The sequence below is a fragment of the Haemaphysalis longicornis genome, unplaced genomic scaffold (assembly GCF_048455015.1).
Source record: "Haemaphysalis longicornis isolate Haplotype H1 unplaced genomic scaffold, Haemaphysalis longicornis Haplotype H1 scaffold_10, whole genome shotgun sequence".
NCBI classification, from domain to species: domain Eukaryota; kingdom Metazoa; phylum Arthropoda; class Arachnida; order Ixodida; family Ixodidae; genus Haemaphysalis; species Haemaphysalis longicornis.
In genome coordinates, this window is record NW_027526204.1 from 79,512,538 (window position 1) to 79,533,050 (window position 20,513).

The 20,513-nt window shown below is 46.7% G+C and overlaps 1 protein-coding gene across 2 annotated transcripts in view; it reads right to left on the minus strand.

Annotated features, from left to right (window-relative positions):
- Positions 1–20,513, minus strand: part of LOC144158819 (TNF receptor-associated factor 3-like) — a 323,737-nt gene that overhangs the window by 286,236 nt on the left and 16,988 nt on the right. The window contains exon 2 of one of the 2 annotated variants that reach the window (XM_077689976.1): positions 16,845–18,204. The exons of the other annotated variant lie outside the window; for it this stretch is intronic. Coding sequence (XP_077546102.1) covers positions 16,954–18,204 — 1,251 coding nt within the window. The 3' untranslated portion in view covers positions 16,845–16,953. Of the gene's footprint in view, positions 1–16,844; positions 18,205–20,513 lie in introns of those variants that run through there. 2 annotated transcript variants of the gene reach the window in all.

Consider the following 20,513-nt stretch of genomic DNA (forward strand, 5'->3'; position numbering starts at 1 on the left):
GATCGCCTGCTATGATACTAATTTGCGTTCAGGCTAACTCGCATTTGAGATCAAGTAAATACTAGCAGTAAAAAAATAAAATAAAACCCAGGTGCAAATGAACGGGCTCGGTGAGAATGTGCAAAAAAAAACAAAGAAAGGCAAAAAACTTCTTACGCGCCGGTACATCAGTGCACACTTCGAGCTCCAGCGCGTGTTCCGCTGCTGCCTCATCTCTGGCTGCTGCCGAGCTGTCTCTCTCGGCAGCCAGCACAGACGGGGGCCTCCTATCCCGTACGGGATAGTTCGCCTCTTGCGCCAGCTCCAGCAGCTCCTGAAGAAGCTGTTCCTTCTCCGAGTATCCTTCTTCGGTCCCAGACCTGCGATATCAATTTTTGAACGTAAGTGCCACTCGGTTGCGGTGCAGCAACCAGACAATTAAGGCTATCGCGAGGCTAAATTCATTGATTTCACTTGTAGCTTTCATAAACGTGTTTCGAGCACGGTGCAGAAACCCACATGTCATGCCGACTCTTTGCAGCCTTGAATTTATTGATTTCACTCCTACGACTCGTAAGCAAAAACGAGGTAAATCCCGCCTGGGAGATCGTGCGTCACGCAGCAATGGCCCGGCGTGGAAACCCTTGTTGTTTTAGCGTGGTTCATAAACCCACGTGGGCCAATAACACATGCCATGCCGACTCTGTCAGCCCTTCTCTGTCGCTGTGTCTTAAACCGGCATATCAACTGGCGGAGCCGTTTTTGAACAGATAATTCAGAGGACGGGGTGATTTATATAACGTCTTATACAGGACTTTCTTCGAGCTCCAAGTGCGGCTAGTCGTACAAACCGCGGCGCATCGAGGAGGACGTACGTAGGCCTACGCTGGCCACTGTAGAAAACGGCCGTCAATATAAAGAAATTCAATGCAATCAACGTAAGAAATTCCATCAAAACGGTTACTCACTTCTGCAAATTCGCACGGTCATCTCTCTTATACTGCGCCAGCAGTAAATCAAAATGGTCGCGCACGGCGCGCAGGGAAAACGCTTTTCCAGTAGCTCTCGCTACATTTTCCTTGACAGTTCTCCACTGAGACAGGTCCTGGACGGCGTTGGTAGGCCGAACTTCCCTGAGTAAATCGAGTCCATCCTGAAAGGAAAACCGCAGCCGTGGACCGCTCGTCTTCGCGGGCTTGCGCGTCCTGTCACCCGCACATGCTGCCATCGTGTTGTTGTGTACTTCTGTGCTTCCGTGCTTCTGTACCAGCGGAACAGTTGCTGTGGTGGCCGCATGGGGGCAGTCTGTTGCGGCTGAGATAGGCTAGATGGCGCATGCCGTCACCCTAATTCAAAGAGGAGGCATTTAATCATCATCATCATTGATCATCATCTCGCGTTCTCTCGCTCCGCCTCGACCGCCACGGGAACAAGAGCCGCCGCTAAGGCGCTTTGCGCCACTCTATCCCGCACGCAAAGATTCGAAAATAGCGTGCGCACGCTACGCGCAAAGACACATTGCGGGCGGCGCATGCGCAGTGGCGTCCCGCTAACGCTATGGGCGCGCTAAAGTGGTGTTTTCCGCTATACTAAAACTCTCTATAATCACCATTTCCGCTATTGTAACGATTAATAGAGAGTTTTAGTATAGCGTTTTAGCTGTAGCGTTAACGTTTTGCGGGCCGCAATCGCGAACGGATAGCGCCTCGTTATGCTACGGTTAGCGTGCCCGCTAACGCTATGGGCGCGCTAAAGTGGTGCTTTCCGCTATACTAAAACTCCCTAATCGTGAACTTCCGCGAAATCTAGATTTTTATGCAAATGCATGGCGTTAGGCCGTCGGCATTTGTGCTATTTGTTTAAATTTGGCGATTTCAAACTTCGGCGATTGGAAATGTTTTGTATATGCAGGGCGTCCCATCGCCATTTCCAGTAATTTAAATATTTATTTTGTGGTTTTCGAAAATTATATTCGACCAATTACCCCCATTGACACTATTACAACGAGTAAAGGTGCAACTTCAATGAAATCTGCATTTTTCTGGAAATGCAAGCCATCACACGTTTCACCAGTTTCAGTATTTGTTTAAACTTTACGTATTTTGTGGTTTTTCGAAAGCCTGTTGGACCAATTATCTCCAGTTACGCTATTATAACAGTTACAGGTGGAACTTTGGCGATATCTGCATCTTTGGAAATGCAAAGTGTTACGCTGTTCACCACTTCTAGCAATGTTTCTCATATTTTCTTTATTTCGTGGTTTTTCAAAATTCTGTTCGATGAAATATTTTTATTTACGGTATTATAACGTTTAAAGGGTGAACTTTCACAAAATCTGCAACATTGGGCAAATGCACGCCGTTACACGGTTAACCATTTCTACCAATTTTATCACATTTTTATTGTGCTTCTTCAAAATTTTGTCCGATTAATTATTTCCATTTACATTGCTATAACGATTAAAGGTGGAACTTCTGCATAATCTGCAATATTGGGGAAATGCAGGGCGTTACACGGTCCCGGCTGTGGGGGTAGTCGGCAGAGAGGGCTACGCATTAAAATATCAAGTGCCACAGCTGAAGAGTAACGGTGTGAATAAGTGAGAACCAATGGAACGGCTTTTCCTCATCTACACACACACACAAAAATAAGGGAGCTAGCCATTAACAGCTCGGGCGTAAAAGTCTGTACATCCGGGCCAATCGCAAAGGTTGGCTGATCAGCTTTTTGTAGCTACCGTAGCGCTGACCAACAGTAGCTATACAGCGTTTCCGGCTTCTCCCAAGCCTTCTTAATTACCATATTTACTCTATTCTAAGCACCCCTTTTTTTCATGATCGCGATGCCCAAAGTGACGGGGGTGCTTAGATTCAAAAACCACTACATTGTCCCCTCCTCTCAACACTCTCTGGGGCCGTATTATCTTGACGAGATGGGTGCAAGGAATAATGTATTGGCAAACTTTAAAAAATTACAGACAGTGAACCCACCGCTTGCGTCGGATACCCAGCCCTTTCACTACCATTAGAGTCCGCTGATCAGCATGGGCCGCCGTTCTCCGTATCCCCAAGAAGTTCGTCTTCTGTTCCGTTGAACTGGTTTGTAATCGAAATCTCCATAAATTACTTGGCCACAACGTCAGCTCGGGCTATTTCCACGCGTGTGAAATCCACCTTGCGATGGTTGCTTATAACAGGGGTTGCTTAGATTGGCATGCAAACTTTTTTCCAAGCTTTTTTTCGAAAAGTAGGGGAGGGTGCTTACAATCGAGAAAAATGCAGTATATTCGTGTCAGCACTTTGGATTCCCACACTAATACACGCACAGCCCGATGTTATAGCAAGACTGTCACTGACGTCCACCGTGGACCGGACTATTATATTCGCACCGAGCAAAACAGCGTCTCGTGAGTAATTTGCTTGTTTTTGCCCCGTGCGATAAAGCCGATTTGTGTTGAGGTAGCTGGTCTTCAATCGGCTGACTTGTTCAGTTCCGTTGAAAGTAATGCAGCGAATGCCTGTATGAAGTTTTGTTTTTCGCGCTCTTCCTTTCGCCGAGCGTGATTTTGACCCCACTTGCAAATTCAAATCACATTAAACCAACGTTCAAATCACGTGACCCCGCAAAGTCACCGCCAAGAAAATCGTCAACCACGGAAGTCGCGCAGATTGTTGTGGCGTTCCTGACGAAAAAGAAAACGCAAGCCGCCGAAGACCTGCTCACCAGAAACTGCTGCAATAAAGCAGTAAAGGCTACCATGTTACTTAGCCTACCATGTTACTGCCATTATGTTGGCCTAGATGCTTATCCGGCCAAGCCCAAGATACGAAACCGCAGACTAGCACTGTGGTACCTCAGAAGAAATGCCAACACGTCACCATCACACCGTATATGCATTTGTGTCAAACAAACTCTGATAATTACACACTAGACGCGCAAAAACGCTCACGTAAAAACAAATAAGTGGGTTCTTGTGGCTGCATGTAAAGCCAAACAAGAGGTTAACTAACCGTACAAATATCATAGTATAAGCATTGATGAAGTCCGTGTGGTGCGCCAAGGTTCATTCTACCATAGGAAACAAATTGTATTGTAATTATGCTTACGGATAGCTACACGCACGAACAAACATTGTATGCATCAAAAATTACCCATTTACTGCCTATTCGGCAAAAAATTGAGTTTCCACCAATTTCCTTTTTTTCCAAAAAAGCAGCGTCACGTATAACCCGAACGAACCATAACTTCGATTCAGGGAACCCTGGGGCTCACAGCTGGCGGTTCGCTTGGGCGCCGTATCCACATATCAGTGGTACACATTGCTCCTAGGGCATTGACGGAACGGACTCTGAAACGTCTGATGCGGCAGCAACGTCTGATGCGGCAGCCACAAGAGCCTCAGTACATAAACAGCTTTTGTGCTTTATAAAGTTTCGAGCATTATTGTGGGGGAGAGTAGGCGGCCGGTTATTATTCAAATGAGTTCTTACATTTGCACAAAAAGTACACCGAAACACCTGTCGTATCACCCCGAGGGCGCGAACCGGAACCATAACCGAGCCGAAAACTTAAACCGAAACCGAACGGTTGGCGCTGCTGGCTGAAGCGACGGTGGTGACATACAACGGCCGCCCGATCCCTATATGCCTCGAGCGCTGCCTGTAGGGGCACAACTGAAATCCCCCTAGCGGCCCGTTTCAAAAGCAGTCGCGGGAGTCACCGGTCTGCTCACTACTGTCACCGTAGCTTTTGAGGCACGTTCGCGACTGATATTTCCTATTTGTATGCGTTAGAAATACATATGTATGTGGAGAAGTCACTCTGTTCGCAAATGTGGTGTATTTACGAGAGTGTAAATGCTTCTGAAGCGATCTTACTGCGGTACATTCGGTCCGCATAAGCGCCAGGTGTGTGTCACAAGACGGCGTTACGAAACCGACATATATGCATGGAGCTGATTGTAATTCCACTGCCCTGAAATTTACTAACAGTAACTCCGTCAGCAACGTTCGTTCAGATGCTCATACGGCTATACACTGCGATGTAAAATGGTTTCGTGTGCTTTTATAATCTAGCGAAGGACTCATACCTGACAGCCCAACAGTTACGCTTCATATCTCGGATATTGATCACTACCCTGAACAAGCCAATGTAACATAAATTTCCCGGTCATTCTACGCAATAATAAGTACGATGGATAATACAAAATTGCATGCGGGAGTCAGCACAAAAAATTTACGGCTGAGTCGTCTTGTCGCGAGGTGAGCTATGCCAAACAATCATTGGTTACATATATCATCCGCTTAAATCCGCAGCCGTGACTAAACGCTTTTTCAAAACATCATCATATTACACAGGGAGCTTGCAGAATTTAGCACAAAAGTGATATCAGAGGGTCTTGCAGATCCACAGTCTTCCAACAACACCTTTTAGCGCTTGTGAACTTGCTTAATACTTCAAAAAATGTCTCCGCCAAGCGATCAGCTGTTCGTTGAAGTCTAAAAACAAAATGAAGGTGAATGCGCAGCTTGTGCGTGATTACTAAAGCGGTCATTCCTTGACTTCGCTCCGCATTTGTACACAACGACAGTTAAGCGCCCTCGTCCTCTCCCTTCATGTCCTGGAAAATATCAATGCATTTCACATCTAGTTGGTCTAGTGAATTCAACTTTGCTTAAGGTACGACGAACGTCTCTAGGATTTCCGAAGCTGCACTGGGATTTTTCATTCCCGCACGAGCTATTACATTGCTTCCAGACTTGGCAGACCATTTATTTTTCCGTGGTTTCATTACCTCTCCTTGGTCCATGCTATCAGGCGGGAGTGGGCACATATTTAGCGACCTACCGACTTGGACATTACTTCACATTTTCGCGTGGCCTCTATTTCTATAAAAGGCACAAGTTATTGTCAGGTATTAGGTAATCACCTCCCCGAATGATATTTTTCTACCACGCATACATTCAAAACAAGGCCGAATTCGTTGCCCACGCTGCAAAACGAAATCAACCCCTCACTCTGCCAATATTTGGTCTAAACGATGCGTCAATGGAATTTACTTGCGCCTGAGATATTCGTAGGTGACAGTAGTGATATGCCGCTGCCGTCGCCCGTATGAGTGGCGAAGAAGTATGCAGTACCGCGTCCCCGTTTAGCTGTTGTTGGCGTTCGAGCACTCTAATCAGATCGCAGCTGTTTTTTCAAGTGCCCTAAACGTACTATTTCCTTACAAACATCACCATAACAAGATGTTTAGCGCGCCGAAAGGCAAAAAGAACCTAAATAGAACCAAAACACGGCATGAGCCGCTATCAGCTGCTCCGAGGACATCCCGTAAGCGCCGCGGAGAAGCGGCGGCAGGCGGCGCAGCGAACGCGAAACTCGAGGCGTATAGCGTTTTGGCATAACTTCTCTCCGTTTACGCTACTGCTTCCCAACCTTCAAGTACCTGATAATTCTACCACCACCACCACCACTACCATCACCATCATCATCACCACCACCACCACCACCATCATCATCATCAGCCTGCTCAGGTTCACTGCAGGACGAAGGCCTCTCCTAACTTCCTACCGCTCCTTTACTGCGGTGCTAAAGTCCACAGTTTCCCCCGAAGTTCCGTATTTAATCCCTCTAATGTGTTATTGTCCTTTCCCTTCTTCTAACCCCATCTCTTCGTATCCGCTCTGTTACCCTAATTGCCCACCGGTTTTCGGTCCGTCTAATTACATGGCAAGCCAAAGTTCCATTCTTTTTATTTATTTGAACTATGCTATCTCCTAGTCTAGTTGGTTCTATCATCCATGTAATGGGTTGCCCGTTCCTGAATGCTATTCCTAACTATATTCGTTCCATGGGCAGTTGAGCCCAGCTGTTTGTTTCCTAGTGATTTAGTAAAGCGCCAAGTTTCAGCTCTCGTATGTTATCACCGGCAGTGTGCACCGGTTCTAGATGTTTTGTTTAAGTTACAGAGGTAGCCTACTTTTCATTATTTGGGAGTGCTTGCTGAGTCTCTGCCCAACCCATACCTATTCTGCGTCAAATTTATTTCTTGTGGTTACGGTCTGCGCTAACCATCTCACAGAGGTTGTTATAGTATTTATATTTTTACCGTTTCGTTCCCTAAGCTGAAGAGGACGTTTTTGGGATGCTTATTCCAGGTTTCTTTATATTTATTCATATAAATTTTTAGCCCCACGGCTATGCTTTCTGACTGTAGTTCCTCAGGCTTTGTTAGCGTGTGTTCTGCAGTCTCACCCAGCAAGAATATGTCGTCCGCAAATATCAAATGGCTCAAGCATTCCCCGCTTATCCTTTTTCCTATGTTTGCCCAGTCAAGATTTCTAAATACCCACTCCAGACATGCTATGAATAGTTTTTCAGAGATGGTATCTCGCTGTCTTACTCCTTGTGGGATAGAAAATTTATCGATTGGCTTGTGGAGGGTTATCCCTCCCGTGCACACCTCACATATGTCTTCTACAAGTAATATGTATGTTTCCTCTGTTCCCTGGTCTTTTAGTGCTTCTAAAACAGCTGCGGTGAGTACTGAATTAAAAGATTTCTCGTAATCTATTAACCATATTTAAAGGAGTTTAGTGTACTCTGGCGATTTTTCTATCTTGGTATTGACGACATGGATGCCCCACGTGGCCTAATATCCCTTCCTAAACCCAGCCTGCTCCCTGGTGTGTTGATAATCCAGGCTGTCACCTATATGGCTAATTATAACTCTGGTGAGCAACTTGTAAACAATTGAAAGTAGGCTGATTGGTCTGTTTTTTTGGCGTCGTTGCTACCTACCTTCTTATGAATGAGAATAATGTCGGTGTTTTTCCAGGCCATGGACACTTTTTGAGTAAGTATTCCGAAAATAGTACAGCAAGATTATCCAGTAAAATGTTTCCTCCAGCCTTCAAAAGATCTACAATTATGCAATCGTAAACTGGAGTGTTTATTTTTTCATGCCTTTTGGAGCCTTTCCATCTTGCCCTTAGGTACTAGTGGGATATCCAAAGTTGAGCTTGTACTTCCCGTAGTTTCCCCTGGTGTAATGTAGCTGGCATACAGCCTGGTGCAGTGTCGTCCTGCTACTCTTATTATGTCGGCCAAGTTCTGCGTAACGTTAGGCTGTTCAACTCCGAGTGCGTACGTTCTGTCTTTGCCGTTGGCTTGCCTTCTCTTAGTGGTTTCCAGCTTTCCCCTCCTAGCAGCATTTCCTCGATAACTACCATGTTGTATGCATGAATGTTGTTTGCTTTACTTCTGTTAATCAGTTCTGGCAGTTCTGGCAATATTCATGTTCTTACATGTGGCAATTCCTTTATTTTCTTAGTTTTCCAGTGTCCGCCCTACATGTTGCCTCAACCACAGCTGCTGCTAATTCATTGGTTGCGGATGTTAGGTTGTCATTTAGCATGCCTACACTGACGCCGTTCTGCTCGTTAAGATGCGAGGATTTCTTATGAAAAGTTATTTTAGACTCCTGCGATTTGGCTCTGACTGACTCCATACGGGTCTCTTAGTCTTCACGAGTTCTCTTCTTTCTCTTCCGAGACGAACCCTTAGCTTGCATCTAACCATCCTGTGCTAACTGCTCGGAATCTTACTTAGTACCTCTACGTCTTGCATGATACCTCGGTTTCCACTTAAAATTAAGTCAATTTTGTTTTTGGTTCTTCTATCGGTGCTTTTCCCTGTCTATTTCCAATTCTTTCGTTTGTAGAAATGTGCATTCATAACCCCAGGTTATTTCTCTCTGTAAATTCCACCAGAGTATATCCTCGACCTTTGCAATTTTCTATTCCGAAGTTTGCTACAGACCTTTCTCCCATTTGCTTCTTACCATCCTTTGCGTTAAAGTAGCTCAAATTACTTCCGAGGCCACCGAATACGCACATCATCTTAGTAGACAAAAATTGGAACCAACTTTGCGACCAACTACAAGGCACGCTGAGCAACCGCCGAACTTGGCACATCCTCAAAAAGCTTATCGGTAATACAGAAACGAAGGCAGCCGCTGCACACCATATACGGCGTCTCATTCACCAATACCAAGGGATGACCAACAATTACTCAGAGACCTGGCTGACCGTTACGTAGGTCCCATCCCCGCCACGCCTCGTCTGTTCCCCGCTTAGGCCGATAACCCCAACCCAGACCTTGAGAGCCCCTTTACGGAGGCGGAAATAGCCGCTGATCTTCAGACCCTGACCAGAAACACAACGCCAGGTCACGACAAAATCACGACCCCTAAAATCTTGCGTTCTTTTTTTACAGGAACCAAGCCACCGTTCAGTTTAATTTCATGATCTGGCTGGATACCGCGCCTTTTTGATAAGATGACGCGGGCGCTTTTCCCAGGATTAAGCTTCAAACCATTTTCATCTGCCAGCGAGAGAGCCTGTTTTCCCCAAGCTGGACCTGTCGTTCACATATGGACATATTACACAATTTAAAAGAGATTTGTACGTCGTACACATTCATCGAACAAGAGATTGAAGGTGGCAATGCCTTCCTAACTGAGCTCATCTTGACTATAAAAAAGGTGCAGCTCAAGACGCAACCTTCGGGCACGCCATTCTCCGGCACATGAAAGTTTTGTAGTGTTGACCTAACTGTGACACGAAATGTTCGTTCAGACATGCAACTAGACAGCGTGTTCAGCATGTTACCTGATATACCAAAATATTTTAAGTATCTAAGAATGCTATAGCGCCATGCAGTATCATATGCCGTTTCAATATCAAAGAATACCGTTATGTAATGTTCCTTGTGCAGGTAGGCACTTTAATGTAGGATTCTAGCGCTACTAGTTGACCACTTGTAGATGGCCCGCACTGAAGCCTGCCTAGCAGCCCTCGAGAAGATCGTTGTACTCTATGAAGTACACGAGCCTCCTGTTTATCATCTTCTCGAGAAGCTTGCATAGAGAGCTTGTGAGGGTGAAGGGTAGACAACTGCCAGGAGAGGTTTGGTTCTTCCCCTCCTTCAGGAAAGCCACTACAATGGCCTTCCTCCAAGATTTTGAAATGTGCCGCGAAAGCCATATTTTGTTGTATTGGTGTAAAAGTGTCCCAAGTGTGTCTGAGCGTAGGTGTTGTATCATGGTGTATGTAGTCTTATCTGCGCCTGGAGCTGGAGGTTTACATAAGGTCAGGTTAGCCCTCAACTCACAGTCTAAATTTAGAGTTGTAAGCAGGTTCTGATGTCTTTGTCATGTAAGGGCTTTGAAAGTGTTCGCCTAGTGTGCTGAACTGCACAGGTGTTGGAAGTGTTGGGCGAGTGCGTTAGCCTGGTCTTCCAGTGTGTCCCCTGTTGTAACAACCAGGGGTAGGCTGTGTGTCTGATGTCCATTAGTTTCCGTACTCTTGTCCATGCGTTGTGTGTGTGTGTGCGCGCGTGTGTGAACGTGTGCGTGTGTGTGCGCGTGTGTGAAAGTGCGTGTGTGCGTGCGTGCGTGCGCGTGTGCGTGTGCGTGTGCGTGTGCGTGCGTGCGTGCGTGCGTGTGTGCGTGTGCGTGTGCGTGTGCGTGTGCGTGTGTGCGTGTGCGTGCGTGTGTGTGTGTGTGTGCGTGCGTGCGTGCGTGCGTGCGTGCGTGCGTGCGTGCGCGTGTTTTGCCCCACTCTTTTGTTTTGCCTCACGGCGCACACGTTTTCCAAACGCCTGTGGCCGTTTGAAAAAAAAAGAGGTTACCGGACGTGGGATACCGCGAAGGATACCCCACGCCTTTTTTCGGGTATCTTGCGCCCGCCTACAGTCCTCATACCTCCACGGCCTCCTCTGGTAGCATGGACTTTTTGGTGGCGTCGACGATGTGCGCCGTGAGGAATTGGGTAGCTTCTTCCACGTGTAGGTGTCTTACGGACGTGTAGTGTAGTTTAGATGTCTCTCTAAATGTATTCCAGTTTGGGCTTGCTTAATTGAACCTGTTCTGGGAAAATGGACTGCTTGGGCATTTACCTATAAAGATATCAAGCCCAGGAGAGAATACTTAGGCTTCTACAAACTAATATGTCTCCCCACATGACAAAATTGGGCCTAATGTATCCGACCCAGTACTCCGCTTTGTGCAAATTTTGTAGAGAACCTGGCACACGCTACCATATAATGTGGGGTTGTCAGGAAACTCCAAGTTAGACAGAATTCCTCGTCCGTCTTATGAGCAGTGGGACAGCGTGCTGTCCAGTTAGAGTCCGGAGTTGAAAGGGCCGTCGCAGCTGGCACCACGATTGGGGTCTGAAATGAGGACACTACTCCCTAATGTTTTTCCTAATAGAGTAGTTTATTCTCTCTCTCTTTCTCTCTCTCTCTTTCTCTCTCTCTCTGCGCCGCAAGTGGCCTCCTGGCCTTCCTTTAGGCCGTGCGCTTAACGCTGCGGCGGCGGCATCTTCGCCTTCCTCCGCCAGGTGACGACACGTGTTCTGCGCACGTCTCGATTCCCTGCTCGCCTATCTCTCGCAAGAAGGGCTGCAAGCTGGGGTAGTTCGAAAGGCATATTCTTTGATGAAACTACCGTAAACTGAAACGAAGACGAAGTAATTGAAGGAAGACGAAGAAGACAGGCCAACTAAATATTTTTAAGAAAAAGCCAATTTGATGATTTACATAAAAACGAAGTCTCCGACGTACGTAACAGCAGGAACAGTGGAACCTGCGTTACATTTGGCGTCTACTTTTTAAACGCGATCGACAGTCACTTTGCAATTCCTCTGAAGAAATGTGCATCGCGCCATCTGTAAATTCCGGTGAGTACGCCCAGGGCATGCTAAATTTTAGATGCGACTGCATCTCATTCACTCGCCTTGTCCATGCAGCGTCGGCGTCGTTGTCATCCGCCCCTCCCCCATTCTCCTCGCCGCACGAGCTGCGCTCTCCGCAGCTCTTGCCCTCTCCTCTCCGATAGCGAATACTCTCTCGCGAGGGGCATTGGATTAGATTCGATTGGGTTGGCTTGGCTTGGCTTGCCTTTTCTTGGATTCGATTGGATTGGATTTGGATTTGATTGGATTAAAGTGGATTGTGTTGGATTGTGTTGCGTCATAGCCGCGCCGCGTTGCGTCATAGCCGCGGTCGTTCCAGCACCGGAGTTCCGATTTCCATCGATGCGTTGAATGGAGCCTAACAATTCTGCTATCGCTCGCGCAACCGTAACAAGCACCGATCACTGTGATAACAGGAATGCTAGCACCACTGAAGACAAGGCTGCGAAGCGGCGTGAACGTGATGCTGAACGCAAACGATTGAAGCCAGCAGCCGATTCCGAACTTCGTAAACGTGATACCGAACGCAAACGGTTGAAGCGAGCAGCCGACGCCCGCTGTGGCGTCGCATCTCCGCAGGGTTCCAATCGCGGGAAGGTGGGGTAATTTTTTACCCTAATTTTGGATTCAATGCTTCCTTGTTTGTTTTTTACTCTTTTTTGCTTTCTTTGTGCTACCTGTCCTCTTTAAGGAGGCTGAATTGGTGGGGGGAGGTGCTCGAGTCCTCCTTCGAAGCGAATTCTGGCGTACGCCACTATTCCGTGTGTTTTCACGAATTCGTTTTATCGACTTTACGGCGGACTTTCTAAGGGAACATAGGGAAGACCACTTCCCTGCAGTTCATTCATGCAGTTTAATATTTTGTTTTGTAAGATCCGTAGAAAACGTACGAGCAACAAAAAATCTACCTATGATACTGTTCAAATAATAATTGATAATAAAAACTGTCCCCACCCACGTATCTAAACGCTCTACATTCCTGCGTACATGGCTCGCTCCTAGAATACCGGTAATAAAGTTCCATGATATACCTGCTCACGGCTTTAGGCTTTGCAACAACGTCGTTGTTCACAGGCAATATCTCACTTGATGTGACTTAATTTATAACTTAAACTCTGAACAGTGCTTTTGTTGCGGAATATTCAAAAAACACACTGCTGGTGTTCAGTAATGTGCTTTGTAATTTTGGTGATCCCAGTCTTCAATATAAGCACGTCCAGGTTCCTACTAAATAACCAGTCTTGTAGCAAATCGATCATTGGCATACGGGATAACGTAGGGCAAACCACCTTTTTGACGTCAATTCGCGCACTTGGAGGAAAAAGAATATCAGCAGCTTTCTGAAGAACATAAACGCCACAAAAAAATTGGCGGCGTATCTGCTTCTTTCGTCGCAAATGTCGACAAAAGACGACAGTCTTTGTCTACATTTGCCAAGTAAAGGCCTCGCTTCGCTTTCCCGCACACCCCTCATGTTGTCCCTCTTGCGTCACACTCCTGCCAAGGTGAACCCGCTAAAGGTTTGCTCAAGTCAATTTGAATTTACCGCGTTCCACTGCTCCAGGCCTGGTATCGAGGCGCCCTACCTAAGCGTTTATAGAACCATTTTGCTCTAGTCCCCGTGCGTTCCAAGCAGAACGTGGAACATATCGAGGAGAAGCTTTCGTACGTGTTGCCGCTGGAATTCTTAAAAAGCCGCCAGAAGCTATAGTGGCGCGGGCGACACCAGGCGACAGTGTGATTTTTTTTCTGCAAAAAACAAAGTACAGTAAAAGCTCGTTAATTCGGATTTCTAAGGACCGGAAGAAATGTCCGAATTAACCGAACGTCCGTATTATCGAATGGTCGAAATAAACACAATAAATGCAACTTTTTTTTCTACATACCTTTATTTTACGAAGTAATCGCGTATGCTTGTCTGCTTTCGAGCAGAAATTCGCGCGGACACAATTTTTCTGAACCCTTCAAGGTGCTCAGCAACGGGAACAAAGCCACAAAATGGCACCGATGGCACCGCCAAACCTACACGCGAAGAAAAGACGTTCAACCAGTCTCAAGTCAAGCCAAGTCGATAATTGATGTCCATGGCGATGCTGCGTTTGAGCTACACTTTTGTTCCGAATTGTTCTTTTTTCGTTTTTGAGCCTTGCCAGCGGCCTGAAAGTCGCCGAATTATCCGATTTGCGGTCAAATCTGTCCAAAATAATGAGCGCCCTTTCTCATAGAGTGATGCGTATATTTACAGGGACCAGATGATGTGTCCGAATTAACCAATTTTCCGAATTAACGAGAGTCGAATTAACCCGCTTTTACTGTACTTTTTTTCGCAAAAATCAAGCATCTATGAATTTTTTTATGAAGGAACAACGTAAATATTCATTGTGTGTTAATTTTGTAGTATATTTGCATAATGTGTTGTTCTTGTTCACCAATGTTGCCAAGTGTGAACATGTAAACCGGACGTAGACGTTTAGATTTCGCTGTGAGTATATAAGACTATTGCGCATGCGGACTTCGTTTCACTTTAGTCGGGTGGCTGAATCAAGTCCCGGACAGATAGACAGACATACAAACATATATGCAGACAGACCAAAATTTCTGGGATTATGTAGCCCAAGAAAGACAATCGTCTTTAAAATCGACGTATGAAGGGTCAGTGGGCACGGAAACAGCATCACAATGCAGGTGGCCAATCCCATCTGCTACTTTGCACTGCAAATTCTTCCCTGGATTTTCTGCAAAAATAACGACATCCAGCCACAACTTGTCGCCGCGCCACAACTATCATAGATCGATAGCACACGTGCCGCATCGAAGGCATGTCCAACGGCCCTCCTCTCGACACCTATCGTGATTTGCCTCCAGCCGATGCATCCACGTCATCGGTGACGTCAAGCAACACCGTGTACTTAAAGGACCACCTGGGAGCATCCTGGTTCAGTGGGCACGGAGACAGCATCACCATGCAGGTGGCTAATCCCATCTGCTACTTTGCACTGCAGGTTAGTTAGCTCCCATCGCTTTATAGTAAAAAAGACTAGTGATCGTACCCTACTGCTGTTTCCGTGCCCAAAATTGTTGCTACATGTTCCTTGCGATTGTGCGGCTGTCACACGACAGCTTTGGTAATGGCCGGGCATGTCGAGGGGAACCCTGGTCCCAATACCCGCTCCAGCTTGCAAACAACGGACATGACTGAGATAGCAAAACTGCTCCGCGACTTACACACCAGCACGATTGACCTCCACAACGGCTAAGCTATCTTTAAGAAATCCATCTCCTATGTATCTCAGAAACAAGACAACATATATCAGAAACTTGCTGACATTGGCAACCGTCTAATAAATCTTGAAGAAAAAACAGCGGAGATTGATGGCTTGCAGGCCGCGTTGCAAATAGCACAGCAGACTGTAAATTCCTTGCAGCAAGAGTGCCAAACGCTGCATTCGCGCCTGAATGATGCCGAAGATAGGGCTCGACAGGATAATTTAATTTTCTGCGGCATTTCAGAGTCACCACCAGAATCATTTCACGATGCCGAGTAAAAGATACTTGCATTAGTATCCCAGTCTTTAGGCATTAATTTAAGCACCGATTCTATTGTGCGCGCGCACCGCCTTAGACGAGCGACTCACTACCGTGACCGACCAATAATAGTTAAATTCTGTTCATACAAAACCAAATCTCAAATTTTGGCTAACCGTGCAAATCTAAAAGACAGTGCCGTTTCCGTAAGCGAGGACTTCTGTCCTGCTACCAGAATCGCGAAGAAAAATTATTTGGAATATGCTAAAGCCCAAGGTGGTTCATCGCAGCTGAAGTACAACAAATTACATTTAAACGGAAAGTGCTACATGTACGATCACACCAATAAGACTGTCGCAGATACTTCCTTTCAGTCATATACGCCTACCAATGCTGCGTCAACCTGCCAGGTCCACCCCCACGTTTCCACCCCTTCGCCGAAGTATAATAACCCAACCTGTTCGCAATCGTTGAGGGGAAGTGGATTAGGTAAAAGGCTATCAGTCGTCTACACTAACATCCGTAGCGTTCAGAAAAAACGCGCAGAGCTGAGTTCATTTATTGATTTATGTTCAGCTGACATCATTGTACTTACAGAAACTTGGCTGTCAAACAAAATACGAGATTCCGAAATTCTAGAGCGCAAAAGCTAATATAACTTAAAATGAATATAACCCGGAATTTGTCGCCCTATTTGGCTCCGCTCGGCGCATGACGGTTCAAACATTTTTTTTTAGTAGGGTGGGTATCATTTTTTGAAGGCGCACCTTTACCCGGCTCTCTTTTTTTTATTCCGATTCCGACGAGAAAATGCATTTCGCTCTGTTGAATAAAGCAACCAGACAGATCTCTGTCAAATGTTTACCTTCGAGGAGCAAACGTGTGCGGCGGTAATGACTACAGCGGGAAAATGCCGGCGTGTCCTCTTCTGCGGTGTAACCCTCTCGCTCTAACTCACTTAGCGACTCCGTGGTTTTCTGGTGCCACTGTTGCGGTATGACACAGGGGGAGGGAAGTTGGGGGTTGGGGTTTTAGGCCGCATTTCCGGCGGCCACAAAGAGGGCGGAATTGAAGAGCCGCAAGTCCCCATCTCGAAGAAACGGGATGCTATATCAAATAAACGGAACCCGAGGACCACTTCCCGAGGAGGGGATCGCCCTATCCCCCCCCCCCACACACACACACTTTGGAACCGCCAATGACACCCGCACGCATGCCCTCACGCACGCACCGACACGTGTTATCGCGGTTCCGACTGCGGGATTACCCACAACGTATGTGCGCCGCACCTGCGCAGTCCAGATACGTTGTCGGAATCCCGCAGGTTAGACTCAGAGAAAGATAGATATTCCTGGTCCGTGTACTGGAACTTATATAAAATGCCACTGGACGAGACGGGCTATGTATAGTTACGCTCTTCAGAATTTCGGTAACTCGTCCTGAACTACTATATTTCTGAAGTAGCGATGATATGTCAAGTCACCTTGTTGTCGCCAATGCGCGAACTTTGGTGTATTTGATTGGTGTTTGTGTGTATTTATTCAGAGCCTATCTGAGGTAGAAAAATCGATGCAGGCATTTGATTATTGTAATTTATTTTGAAACCCTTTCTTCCGGGTGTACAATGGTATGAAGTTCTGCGTGTAATACTCTGCCCACTAGAATTCCACTATGATAGGTTGGTTAGCTACAGTTGTGAGACTGTAAATTTCACCGAGACCTTGTCGTTGTTCACACATTCAAGTCTCTCAATGTCAGTTACTGTTATAAATTGCATACTTACAAACCCGGTGCTTCTTGCGCTGGTCGGCCTTTCCTTCGCTTCGTTTGCATTAATGCTGGTGTTTGTTGTGATGTATTGTGCGATTTCTCCACCCGCTGCATTCAATACATGTAGCTGCAGTCTCTTTTGTAGCGGCCAAGTTAATAGCGGATCGTAGCCTCCTTGGCACAGATAATACAGTAAACGAAGCTTAAGATGTCCATCGGCTTTCTTCACTACAACCCCTGGATGAATAGAGTACCCGTAAAAGTATTTGGGCTTCTCGCACAGAGCTTCTGCTACTCCCTTTGTCGCAGCCTCCGCTTTCAGTTCCGACCACTTCTCAACAGTCCATATTATGGGCTTAGACACGCACAGTGGAAGATCTGAAACAACTCTTGCGACTTCCCCGAGAAGAGAAATATTTTGACAGACCTCGTCGCTTAGACGTCCACTCACACGTTTCAAACTCTCCATCAGTTCTACTTCGGCACTTACGTGACTATCCAAGTGTTTCTGCAGCGCTTCTAGATTCTTTCCACTTTTTCCCAACTCCTTTGTAGAGAAGGCCGACAAGATATCTAGTTTTTTCAGCACATTCTGACAGCCAGAACATACTTCCCGCGCATGATCTGTGAGAGAGGTGCTTAACGATGTCTTCATTTCATTTAATACCGCTACCACCTCATTAAACGTGTTTATCATGGTAGTGATGCCGTTTCTCATCAGTGCTAGCTCTTGGGCGGTTCTACCGGCAGCTACTTGACTTTGGTTCGTGCTCTCTTTCAGCGTGTTGTCCAAAGTCTGCACTGTTTCCACTACAAGCGCGTCAGCGGCTGCTCGTTCTCTAAAAACTGGCAATTGCGACGCGAGAAGGTCTTTCGTTTCACGAACACAAATTTGTAAAGAAGATAACTGGTCCCGAATCAGTCCAACCGCGTCTACAGGGGGCGTGATCGTTGTATCCTGAATAGCGGGGCTTTTTCTTGCAGCGTTGGCTTCTGAGACAGAGCAATCGTCGGCTTCCAGGTGACCAAGGAGCTCCTTGTAGACCATGCTTTGCTTGCAGCGGTGGCAGGTGACTGCGTGGTACTGGCAGCACTTCTCAAAATGATCCACGACCTCGACCACCGCCCCCACGACGTCACAGCCGCTGTCCGAGTTCCAGCACCGAATCTGCGAAAGTCGTTCAAGAGCAGTGTGCGAAGTCGGTTAGTAGGAAAGGAAAGAAGGGGCGGGTTGTCATAGCAAAGGTAGAACACCCAGATTATGTTGCGGATTGTGCTTACTTCAGAGCAAAATTTACATTCATGGTCTTGCGGAAACCACAACTGCGACCGCAGCTGGCATTGCGGCAATAAAGGGAATTTCGAAGCATTGGCCTATAAAGGGACATTGAAGTGATTTGTAAAGATTGCGGTATTACTAGCGAAAATTGTAGTCCAAACTCTCTAGGGCATGTTTCAACCACTCTCGCTGCGTTTATGCGAATTTATTCAGTAGAAAAATTGATTAAAAATGCTGTCCACTCTGTGCCCCTTGCCAATTTCTATGGCGTTTCGCATGACGTCAGAAAAAGATGGCTTGGCTTGACTGCGCTAATGCCCGGCTCGCCGACTCTCGGACAGAACTTGTCGGCCCAGCGTTCAGTCAGCCGGCCGCCCGCGGGTCGTCGCAATTCGTTCGCTCAATTGTAACTTAGCCACGGCACGATTTCCGCCTGAAGGAATGTGATTTTAGTTTGTTAGTTTGTAGACAGTATCAAGCTCTAAGTTCAAGTAGCTAAACCGAAGTGAACATGCCACGCTTCGGTTACTCGTACGCTACTAGAAAAATCTAAGGCCAATTGAAGGCAGGAGAAGACACATCGAAGTTATTATACGTACTAAGGAAATGAAATCAACCGAAAATGTTACCTCACAGCGTAAAACCAGGGCGCAGGAAGCAATTTTTTGCGATGGGGGAACAAGCACAGCAGTCAGCAGCACGACCACACATCTGCGAACGCTTTTCCGTCTAAAACTTCCGTGAGAATTTTGGGGACGCCTACTCAATGCGCGCTATACTAGAAATAGTCATCTAAGCTGCTTTAAGGGCTAGAATTAAAAAAAAAATGGCAGCATCTCCACTCCGTGGATGATAGCGAGGGTGCGGAGCACGGAGACTCGAAATGACATCCAAGTTCTGCCCTGAGTGACATCCGATTTGCGCCCCGACCGGCATTCGATTTTAGCCGTCAGTTGCGCCTTGATTATTCCCTAAACGAAAATGCAACTCACGGCTCCAATCAAATTCTACTTGATTTTCGCTTGACGGTGGTGTGCGCACGGATAGACGCGGACGGACACTGGGAGGTCCTAAGGTACTCTCCACCGTTACAGGCGAGGGATTAACCCGTTTGACTCTCCAGTACTAGCTCATGGTCGTAGCCCAATGGGGGAGACGACTGACACTAACTCTGTTTGGTCTACCAGACACAGGCTCGAATCCTGCCGGTGCCTGTGTAATTTTTGGCGATTGTAAATGCTACGCACAGGGACGCGGACGGACATTGTGCGGTCATAATGTACTCCTCACCTAAAATGGAAACGCGCTACACATTTTAAACTCGATATTTTCGAGACTTCCACTGGTGGCTACTGGGCCAGTGGTCTGGAGCGCTAGGTATGTGGTTTTCCAAGTCGCAAGTTTGAACCTCGCAAGTTTGAAGTTGATCTTTTTGTTTTTCGCCAATGTTTGATATACCAAATTTACGATTTTTACGCTGTAACATTCATTGCTCCACGAGCGAGTTCGCCGAACGCGCGCGAACTGACGCTGACACGCTAGCGAGTTCTCGCTGGCGTGCTGTTGCCATAAGCACCGACTGCTTTCGGGCAGTGGGCACAGTCCCGAATCACCCAACCTTTAGCCTGGCGTGAACGCGCTTTTTACGATACAGGCATGAGCCAGGCAAGCCCCAAATATGGGGGAAAAGCGCATGGCATTTGAGCGTCTCCAGTGGCACGGAGAGCGTTCATCCACTGCGTACGCATCGGCTAGTGATTGTTACGATTCCAAGCCGTCCTGGGAGGCTTATCTTAGACATTTTACAGCCGACAACATGACAAAAGCGCGGTACGCCGATTACTGAGATATCGAGAGTGCCCACCCAACGATAATGTCGGATGCCAAGTATGTTGTTTCACAGAACCGAAACCGAAACTTTGAATCCTAATCTTGGACATCGTATAATCACGTAGCACCTTGTATTGACGTCACTGTGGCTAGTTGGTGCGGCCTCCGCAAACCGCGTACGGTAGTTTTTCTCTTTCAGACTTCATAAAATAAATACCTCCTTATCTGCCGGATAAACGATGAAAAGTCTACACAGTCTACACAGGTGTACACAAGTCTACACAGTCAGTCTGCACAGTGCAAGCAAAAAGAGGAGCTTGACAAAATCACTTCAGTGTCCCTTTAAGAGGACCCAAACATCGTAGAGA